This window comes from Nanorana parkeri, unplaced genomic scaffold (assembly GCF_000935625.1).
Source record: "Nanorana parkeri isolate BGI_ZX_2015 unplaced genomic scaffold, ASM93562v1 scaffold379, whole genome shotgun sequence".
Taxonomy (NCBI): domain Eukaryota; kingdom Metazoa; phylum Chordata; class Amphibia; order Anura; family Dicroglossidae; genus Nanorana; species Nanorana parkeri.
In genome coordinates, this window is record NW_017306647.1 from 422,399 (window position 1) to 433,036 (window position 10,638).

Consider the following 10,638-nt stretch of genomic DNA (forward strand, 5'->3'; position numbering starts at 1 on the left):
TTCCTGTGCGGAGAGTAATGGCGCTGTACTCACAGGCGTAGCGGTCGGTCAGGTTGTAGTAGTCGTAGTCGTCGAAGTAGCGCACCTCGAAGTCGGTGGGCTGCAGTTTCTCAGCTTGTACGTAGCTACTGCTCATGTTGGCGATCTTTGAGGGGTCTCCTGCGTCCCGGGAAGGTGCGTTGGGTCGCTCTGTACACTTCTCTGTGGTGACTTGTTATGATGAGGAGTCTTTGTTCCGATTCTTTATATCAGTGTGGCTCCTCCTCCTCCTCTCCCCCTCGCTGGGAGCTGCTCCACCTTCACATTGCATCAGACTTTGCTGTTTGTGTACATTGGATTACACCATCCCTCCATCACCCCACCCAGGCCCTCTGCAGAGCATTGCCACTTCCCTATATGTGCAGGAGATCCTTGTGTCCTGTACTTAAGCCCTGCAGAGCATTGCTTCCTTGGCTGCTGCTCTGCTGGAGATAAACACGTGCCCCATCCTGGGTGGCAGCAGGGCATTGCACCACTATGGACTGGAGCTGTATGCCTTCCTGATTGGAGCTATGGGTTACATGCTACTCTGCAGCAGAGCATTGCACCACTTACCACTCGATAGCAAGAGTTGCTGCCCTGTCTCCTGCTGTTGTGCAGAGCATTGCACCTGCATGCCATTGCAGACTTGCCTGCAGAATATTGCATCTGTACCTGTAACCAGTATTACAAGGTGCTTGTCAGAGGATTTCACCCTTGAGTGTGACCTATGTTACAGCTATTACTGCAGACTATTGCATCTTTGAATATGATTACAGGGAGATCTGCAGAACGTTGCATTCTTTTATGAGCTCTACAGTGTAAGCAGCCTGCAAAACATCGCACCTTTACTTGTGACCAGTACCACCTGGAGCTCTGCAGGACATTGCACCTTCATGTGTACCCTGCATTATAGTCAGCGCTACAGGGCATTGCACCTGGATGTGCAGCAGAACATTGCATTCTTGCATGAATCTGCAGCACATTGCACCTGTAACCAGTTTTACAAGGTGCTTGTCAAGAGAATTTAACCCTTATGACTGACCCATATTATTGTGATCTGTGCAGACTATTGCATATTTTAATAAAAATACAGGGAGGCTTGCAGAGCATTGCATCATTTTATGAGCTCTATAGCATAATCAGCCTGCAGAACATTGCATCCTTTCATGTGACCTATATACTGTAGTGAGCAATGCAGAACATCACACCTTCATCTGCAGCCAATATTACATGAGCTTAGCAGAGCATTGCATCATGTGACCGATATATTATTATGAGCTCTGCAGTGTATTTCACCTTTATCTGGGTTACAAGGAATCCAGCAGAGCATTGCATCCTCGTATGTGATCTATATATGATTGTGAATTCTGCAGAGCATTGCACGTTTAAAAATAAATAAATGATGCTATGGGGAATCCGCAGAACATTACATCGTTTTAATGGATCTATACCAGGGGTAGGCAACCTTGGCTCTCCAGCTGTGCAGAAACTACAAATCCCATAAGGCATTGCAAGCCACAGGCATGACTCCCAGAGGCAGAAGCATGATAGGATTTGTAGTTTCAGCAACAATGTCGCCTCCATTGGCAGCGGTGTCATCACTGTGTCACATCCTGTAATTAGCACGCTCTCACTTCCACCTGGCTGACAGAGGAGTCGCCAACGCGCGCTCCCTCGATGATTGTCGCAGTATCGTCGCTTCCCCTCTTATCCCCGGAGACCCCAAAACTGTCTATTAAATAATCCAATGCACAGCTATCACCAGGAAAGGGTCCCCCGCCCCCCCTTCACAGGATCTCTCCCTTTCCCCACCAGGCAGACATCCCCTTTAAGGAAAATGTTCAGAAAGTGAATTGGAAGCTTTGTACAGATTGTTCTGTAATCTTCCAGAATTTTCCCCTCTGGGAGTTGCCTGGCTTCCCTCCACTGCAAACACGAGAGGAGCAAAACATCACAAGGTGGGAAGGAGGCGCCAGGCAGGGGTGGACTGAGGTGGAGGTGGTCAGTGGGCGGGGACAGGGAGGAGGAGGCGGGGCTGAGGGTGAGACATATGGTGATTCATAGATCATGGGTTCTGTGTGTTATGTTTGTTTGCTGTCAGAGCGATAAGAATTCCTGAAAGCCAAAGCGTGGAATAAAGAGCACATGTTATGACTAGCGGTGATGTCATATGTGTAGACATGTACAGAGTAGCTTACACTCTAATGTCCCCCCACATAGTCACACACTATGACCTGAGATGTGCTGTCATCCAATCAGAACACTGAGATCCTTCCTACCCAAATCACAAATACCAAACAAAGTTAAAATATCTAAAGCCAAAAACTTGTATACTTTGGATGGAGGAGGAAAGTGTTAAACCAAATTTCAGGTATAATTGCAGACATTGGGAGGGGGGTGGGGGGGATTAATCAAAACTGGAGCAGTTGCCCATGGCAACCAATCAGCTTCTCCCTTCACTTTGTTCAGTTAAGGTTTGAAAATGAAAGGTGGATGCTGATTGGTTGCCATGGGCAACTGCTCTAGATTTGTGTCTGCTCCAGTATTGATAAATTACCCCTCATTGTATTTGCAGAAAGTCCACATTGTTCCTCTTTATCATCATTAGTGTCCATCCCCGTCTGAATGTCACATTCCTCCACTATGATGTCATATCCTTGTGTGAATCATTTGTGTATGTACATTCACCCTGGGGCTGCGTGCCGTGCTGCATGACACACTCTGTATACAAACACGGCTCACGTGTTGTCTGAGATCAGCCTGTATTCCTCACACATGATACGTTTCCCTCCAACACATAAACAGCTTTCTCCCGCAAGGTTATTCCCGACGTGTTCGCCAGATAAGGGCGCCGAGACCCGCGGTGAACCATCGACCTGCAAATACAGATAAGTTGCTGGCTCAGCGCTTCCTGGTAAACACGGGGAAACTTGTGTACTTCACCAGCAGTAACTGTTTTGGTAAATAGGGCGGAAAAATCCCTCAGGTCCCCGGATTGGCGTTCTCGCCAACGCAGCGCGCAAATGAGGAATAAAAAAAAAAGTGACCTGAAGGATATCTAAAGCTGTTCAAGCCAAAACGTTGTCTTTAGTTTTGGGGTTATAACCCCTGACAGCACTTTTTGTGCCACCTGTGTCCCACTGGGGACATCTCCCTTTATTTGCTGTCCAATAGCTATGACAGGAAGTGAGAGGAAATCCCGTCAAAGGGAGGGAAATCCCTGGTGTTCAGACGGGTCACCAGAACTAGTGTCCCCATTGGAGGATTTTCCATCTGTTTGTGTGAAAACAGATGGAATCTGTGTGAAAACAGAACATGGGGAGGGGGTTCTTAAATTTGACTGCAAAAGTGGAACTACACTTTAAGGGGTCTATTTATAAATCTTCCACCCAGCCATAGCCTGGAGCTGAGGAGCATAGGAATTCCCAGAGGAAGCTGAGGAACATGGGATATCCTAGAGGAAGCTGAGGAGCATAGGAATTCCTAGAGGAAGCTGAGGAGCATGGGATATCCTAGAGGAAGCCGAGGAGCATAGGAATTCCTATAGGAAGCTGAGGAGCATAAGAATTCTTAGAGGAAGCTGAGAAGCATTAGAATTCCTAGAGGAAGCTGAGGAGCATAAGAATTCCTGGAGGAAGCTGAGGAACATGGGATATCCTAGAGGAAGCCGAGGAGCATAGGAATTCCTGGAGGAAGCTGAGGAGCATAGGAATTCCTAGAGGAAGGTGAGGAGCATAGGATCTCCTGGAGGAAGCTGAAGAGCATGGGAATTCCTAGAGGAAGCTGAGGAACATGGGATATCCTACAGGAAGCTGAGGAGCATAGGAATTCCTAGAGGAAGCTGAGAAGCATAGGAATTCCTAGAGGAAGCTGAAGAGCGTAGGATTTCCTGGAGGAAGCTGAGGAGAATAGGAATTCCTGGAGGAAGCTGAGGAGCATAGGAATTCCTAATGGAAGCTGAGGAGCATAAGAATTCCTGGAGGAAGCTGAGGAGCATAGAAATTGCTGGAGGAAGCTGAGGCGCATGGGAATTCCTAGAGGAAGCCGAAGAGCATGGGATATCCTAGAGGAAGCTGAGGAGCATAGGATCTCCTGGAGGAAGCTGAAGAGCATGGGAATTCCTAGAGGAAGCCGAGGAGCATGGGAATTCCAAGAGGAAGCTGAGGAACATGGGAATTCCTAGAGGAAGCTGAAGAGCATGGGAATTCCTAGAGGAAGCTGAAGAGCATGGGAATTCCTAGAGGAAGCTGAAGAGCATGGAAATTCCTAGAGGAAGCTGAAGAGCATGGAAATTCCTAGAGGAAGCTGAAGAGCATGGAAATTCCTAGAGGAAGCTGAAGAGCATGGAAATGCCTAGAGGAAGCTGAAGAGCATGGAAATTCCTAGAGGAAGCTGAAGAGCATGGAAATTCCTAGAGGAAGCTGAAGAGCATGGGAATTCCTGGAGGAAGCTGAAGAGCATGGGAATTCCTGGAGGAAGCTGAGCAGCATAAGAATTCCTGGAGGAAGCTGAGCAGCATAGGATATCCTAGAGGAATAGCATATCATGCCTGGTGTACCATGACTGTTGATAAAGGCTGACCATGGCGCACCATTACTTGGCGATAACGGCTGGCCAATGGCGCACCATGACTTTGCGATAACGGCTGGCCAATGGCGCACCATGACTGGGTGATAACGGCTGACCATGGCGCACCATGACTTGGGATAACGGCTGACCATGGCGCACCATGACTTGGCGATAACGGCTGACCATGGCGCACCATGACTTGGTGATAACGGCTGGCCAATGGCGCACCATGACTTGGCGATAACGGCTGACCATGGCGCACCATGACTTGGGATAACGGCTGACCATGGCGCACCATGACTTGGGATAACGGCTGACCATGGCGCACAATGACTTGGGATAACGGCTGACCATGGCGCGCCATGACTTGGGATAACGGCTGACCATGGCGCGCCATGACTTGGGATAACGGCTGACCATGGAGCACCATGACTGGGTGATGATGGCTGACTGGAGCAGTTCAGCCTGTTCCATTTTTCTGCTCTCGGTATCACCTCATATTTACACTTTAGTAATATCCATTCAGCTTCTTATTTCCCTATAAGCACTGTATATAATCTCAGTTATCAGTGCAGACCACAGGACAATCCTACCACTGCCAGACGTGTAGCATGTCACGGGAGTGACGTCACGGCTACCTTCACCGCGCTTGCGCGCACAGCTCCCTCTCCTCCCGTCCGTCTCCCGGGCAACCGTGACGTCATCACTTCGCGCCCCGCACCGCCCTCTCTGTTGTCCCTGGTGAGAGGCCGCGTCTCCTGTGAGGTGAGTGTGCGGCGATATAAATCGCTGGTGTGCGCAGGCGTGTATCGCGATATATAGTGAGCTGCGACCCCTCCCCCCAACAGAGATTGGAGTGTGCGGAGACCCGGGCACCACCATGCCGTAAGTACCGCCGGAAGACTCCGCCAGAGGGCGCTAGGAGAGGGCTGATAGGACAGAACTAGGGGTGCCCTTATAATGACACTATACTATGTAATGTGTGTATATCTCCAGCAGGGGGCGCGCTGCACATGCCACACCACACATAGGGCTAATAGGACAGGGCCAGGGGGGCTTTATACCAATACTCAACTATGTAATGTGTGTATATCTTCAGCAGGGGGCGCTCTGCCCATGCCACAACACAAACAGGGCTTACAGGAAAGAGATGGGGGGCCTTCTACTGATATTAAACTATGTAATGTGTATATATGACCACCAGGGAGGCGCTCTGCACCTCCCACACCACACATAGGGCTTACAGGAGAGAGCTGAGGGGGCCTTATAGTGATATTATACTATAGTGTATTTATATGACCACCAGGGGGCGTTCTGTCAATGGGACATCACACACAGGGCTTGTAGGGGAGAACCAGGGGGGTCTTATACTGATATTATACTATGTACTGTGTATATATCACCAGCGGCGGGGGGTTTGCACCTCCCAAAACACACACAGGTCTAATAGGGGAGAACCAGGGGGCATTATACTGATCTTATACTATGTAATGCTCTGCACCTGCCACACCACACACATTGCAGATAGGGGAGAGTCAGTGGGCCCCACAGTGAAATACTATGTAATGTGTATATATCACCAGCAGAGGGCGCCCTGCCCATGCCACAACACACAGGGTTAAAGGAGAACTAGGGGGTTAAGGCTTTTCCCCATAGTTCTCCTTAGGGTAACGGGAGGACACAAACTAGCGTCCTCCTGTCACCCTAGGCTCAGTATACTGCGAACTGTATACTGAGACGCCGCAGTATACCGCGAGCCGCTGCTCGCGATATACTGAGACGCTGAAGCGGATCCCGGCAGTTGTGCCGGGATCCGTCCAGCTGCGTGACTGACAGCTGGCTCTTCCTATCTAGAGGCAGAGCCAGCTGTACCCTCCCATGTCCGTTCCGCCAGTCAGCGCTGGCGGAGCGGGGAGTGGGGAATCCAGCCCCTCCCCTGTCACGGCAGAGAGCTGTGACAGGATCGAGAGGTGAGTGAACGCCGGTATGTGTTCGCTCACCTCCCGATCTACTGACAGTCTCAGTAGACAGTCTCATTGTCACAAGTCGGCTAGAACTATGAGGTGAGTGAAAAGCACTCATCTCATAGTCCTCCTTTTAATAGGATGTATAAGGGACAATACAGTTATTCTATGTAATGTAAGACATTTTGTCTGACTTCCCGTAGATCCCTCACAGACCAGCTCATCACTCACAAAAGGCTCCGGCATCCGTTTATCTTGCCACGTTGCAAGAAATAACATTATTTTTATTCTGCAGGGCGACAGAAGGGAAAATGGCGCTGGTGTCGGCGGACACCCGGATATCGGAGTTATTGAATGAACTGCACCAGCTCATCAAGCAGACGCAGGTGAAGAACGCTGATGTGATCTGAGTATTCTGTAGTGACGTGTCATCAGATCTAGCTTCCTTTAGCATGTGTAGGTTTATGGCCCAAAGACGGCCCAGTGTTCAATCATAATTTGTGTTTCCAGGAGGAGAGGTCGAGAAGTGAGCACAACCTGGTGAACATCCAGAAGACTCACGAGAGGATGCAGACCGAGAACAAGAGTGAGTGTCACGGATGGTGTGCGTGTGTCTGGGATGAGCGGGGACTGTGCAGTAACTGTCTCCTCTCTCTGCAGTCTCTCCTTATTACCGCACCAAACTGCGAGGACTCTACACCACAGCCAAGGCCGACGCTGAGGCAGAGTGCAAGTGAGTACAGAGGGAAGTCATACTGCAAGATCCGATGATACAGTTTTGTCATGTGTCCGCCATGTACAAGAATCTCATTGGACGTCTGCTCTGCTTCTTCCTCAGTATTCTGCGCAGATCTCTGGATAAAATTGCTGAAATCAAATCTCTTCTGGAGGAGAGACGAATCGGTGAGTGTTGCAGCCTCCTCCGCACTTCCTGTCCCCGGCCTCTACTGGATTCTCATCTTCTTTCTTCTTCCTGCAGCTGCAAAGATCGCCGGGCTGTACCATGACTCGGAGCCTCCCCGCAAGACTATGAGACGAGGGGTGCTCATGACCCTACTCCAACAGTCCGCCATGACCCTTCCCTTGTGGATCGGAAAACCTGGAGAGAAGTATGTATAGAAATTTGGGCAGGGGCCGGCCTTGAGAAACATCTAAAGGCTCCTGTATGACGGTCTATACAAGTCTCAAATCCAGTTACTATGCGATGCACAAGGCTCAAAGTAAACACAAAAATGTCCTTTAACTCTCCCGACTGAACCAAATCCTCCACAGTGTCTTATACGTCCCCCTCGCAGGCACTGCAACTTACAGTGGGAGGGTTTTAGCAGCAGAAGTTGTGCTGTCAATCCAGGAACAAGTGGGTGGGACTAGGTCTGATTTACAGGACTAATAATCCACAGTGACAATGCTGATGGCCACTCCCCTGCTAAATGTTCTCCTTTCACTGTAGTGCAAGCAGGCACAGTCTACATGAGAGTGACAACTCTGCTCTGAATTCAGCAGCAGTGCAGTATTGTTGCCACCCCATCACAGGAAGCTGCATTAGGTGGACTTCAGTGGCAGGAACAACAGGTACGTCTAGGGCTTTGCAGAGGGTCTAAGAGAAAGCTGTCAGTTCAGATGCATTTATAATTAAAGAAGTATGGGGTCAGGGCTTTTCCCCATAGTTCTAAGGGTAACGGGAGGACACAAACTAGCGTCCTCCCGTCACCCAAAGCTCAGTATACCGCAAGCTACAGCTCGCGGTATACTGAGATGCCGCAGCTGCCAACAATTATGTCTGTATCCGCCCAGCTGCGTGAGTGACAGCTGGCTCTGCCCATCTAGAGGCAGAGCCAGCTGTACCCGCCCCCGTCCGTTCCGCCAGTCAGCGCTGGAGGATCGGAGGGGGGAATCCAGTCCCTTACCTGTCACGGCTCTCTGCAGTGACAGGATCAAGAAGTGAGCGAACCCCGGTATGTGTTCGCTCACTGCCCGATCTACTGAGCCGACCTGTGACCGTTTCATTATTGCAGCTCGTTGCCCAGAACTATGAGGATGAGTGAAAAGCACTCCCCCCATAGTTCTCCTTTAAGTGCTGCAGCTCGTATGTTATATTGGGAATGCTTTTTGATGCATTTGTGTTTATAGGAGGCTGGCAAAAAAAGCCGACCTTCCGTTTGCTATGGAGGGTCCCCACGTTAACCTTCTCGGTTTACAATCCTGGTAGTCAGAACTGTCTAGTTGACTTGTATGAGAAGGAGCAGTAAGGTAGAACCCTGTACTAAGCAGGAAGCGCAGCCTCTGTACATAATGAGCTACAACCCGTCTACTAATTTTTTTTTGCTGCGTTCTGAACATTTCCAACTCAAATTTTGTATTTTTCATATTCTCTGCTTTCATCACACAGGCCCCCTCCTTTATGCGGTGCCATCCCTGCGTCCAGCGATTACGTGGCCAAGCCTGGTGACAAGGTGGCGGCGAGGGTTAAGGCGGTGGACGGCGACGAGCAGTGGATTCTGGCCGAGGTGGTCAGCTACAGCCACGCAGCAAACAAGTAAGTCCCATTGCCTGGTGTGGTCAGCGAGGGCGATGACGTCACATCAGGTACATCAGACTAAAACGTCTCTTCTGTTCTAGGTATGAAGTGGACGACATTGACGAGGAGGGGAAAGAGTAAGTATCCGCTGAGGGTTATTGGTATTGTAGGAAACTAGGGATGCACCGATACAAGCATCGTTATCGGCCGCGATACCGAGTATTTGCATGGGTACTCGTACTCGTGCAAATGCTCTGAAGTCTAAAACGAGTACCTGTGTCCGCCATCTTCCACCGCCGCACACAGCACACAGGACCGCGTCTGCATTCATGCAAGATGGCCGCGATCTCCTTCTCCACGGGCGAACGGCCGAAAGAAGACTCCGCAGTATCCCTATATGGTGGAAAATGGATGAGGCTGAGCACATGTCAAGGCCCGAACACTGTAGTGCATAATGCATGCACATAGTGTGGAACAGTTTTATATATTTATTTCTGCATACCTGGCTGTATATTACATTTTTTAATGTATAATATACAGCCAGGTATGCAGAATTAGATATAACTGTGCCACACAGTGTGGAAATGTAAGGAGAGCATCGGTAAAGCTTAACAAAGAACTGTAATCTAGCCCATACTGTTCTCTATGAGTACACAGTGAGTGCACTGTTATACAGTGCTGTTATATATTGCTGTATTGCACCTTTGTTATTATTAATGACATGTTATTGTTTGTGTAATATATTTAATTAACAAACATGTTATGACAAATTTCGTTGAGTACAACTTTGTGACAATTTAAGCAAAGTAAACTTATTTTTTGACAGTCATGTTGTCTTTTGAGTAACAGTTCTTCATAATATTAAGAAACTGACCTAAAATCATTATTTTGTATTGCTTTGGAAAAAATGTGATCTGCCCCTTTAAGAAAAAGTATCGGTAATTGGTATAGGCGAGTACTAAAAAAAAAGTATCGGTACTCGTACTCAGACCCAAAAAAGTGGTATTGGTGCATCCCTATAGGAAACCCATCTGGGAATTCTGAGGCCGCTTGCTGCTTAAAGCCATGGTGGGCAGTGACAGAGGAGCAAAGTCACCGCTCGCAGAAACGCCAATATACGTCTCTGCGTGGCTAAGGATTGATGGGACATGTCATTGTAATCGCTGCCATTGTACTTACTCTGCGAAACCTCGGAGGACCCTCCTCCCTGTTCCTGGACAATGTAGGGATGGTGACACCAGAGGTATTAAAAATTTACAGTGCTATTCACAAAAGGGTGAAGGGTTTGGAGAAGTGAACAGTCTAGGCCAAAATAGCTGAACTGGAAAGTGAGCTGAGTTTTTTTCCAAATCAGCTATTTTGGCCTAGACTGTTCACTTCTCCGGCCTTCTCCAAACTCGTCACCCTTTTGTGCATAGCCCTGTTAGTTTTTCCCCAGTCATCTTCCAGGACACATATGAGATGTGGAGGCGCCGGCCCCATAAACAGGAAACACATCACCAAATGGAAGGTAAAAGACCCCTTTCACAGAAGACTCCCCAGTTTGTTTCCTGCATTCATGGTGGA

The 10,638-nt window shown here is 48.9% G+C and overlaps 2 protein-coding genes across 2 annotated transcripts in view; one reads left to right on the top strand and one right to left on the bottom strand.

Moving 5' to 3' along the window:
• The window catches only part of LOC108789192 (nuclear protein 1-like), a 1,311-nt gene extending 1,115 nt beyond the window's left edge, over nt 1-196 (bottom strand). The window contains exon 1 of the mRNA XM_018559145.1: nt 34-196. Coding sequence (XP_018414647.1) covers nt 34-136 — 103 coding nt within the window. The 5' untranslated portion in view covers nt 137-196. The remainder of the gene's footprint in view (nt 1-33) is intronic.
• A 6,666-nt stretch (nt 197-6,862) lies between these two features.
• The window catches only part of SGF29 (SAGA complex associated factor 29), a 6,167-nt gene continuing 2,391 nt past the window's right edge, over nt 6,863-10,638 (top strand). Inside the window, exons 1-7 of the mRNA XM_018559144.1 lie at nt 6,863-6,940; nt 7,065-7,140; nt 7,215-7,287; nt 7,393-7,457; nt 7,534-7,663; nt 8,944-9,090; nt 9,174-9,209. Of these exons, the coding sequence (XP_018414646.1) occupies nt 6,866-6,940; nt 7,065-7,140; nt 7,215-7,287; nt 7,393-7,457; nt 7,534-7,663; nt 8,944-9,090; nt 9,174-9,209 (602 nt within the window). The 5' untranslated portion in view covers nt 6,863-6,865. The remainder of the gene's footprint in view (nt 6,941-7,064; nt 7,141-7,214; nt 7,288-7,392; nt 7,458-7,533; nt 7,664-8,943; nt 9,091-9,173; nt 9,210-10,638) is intronic.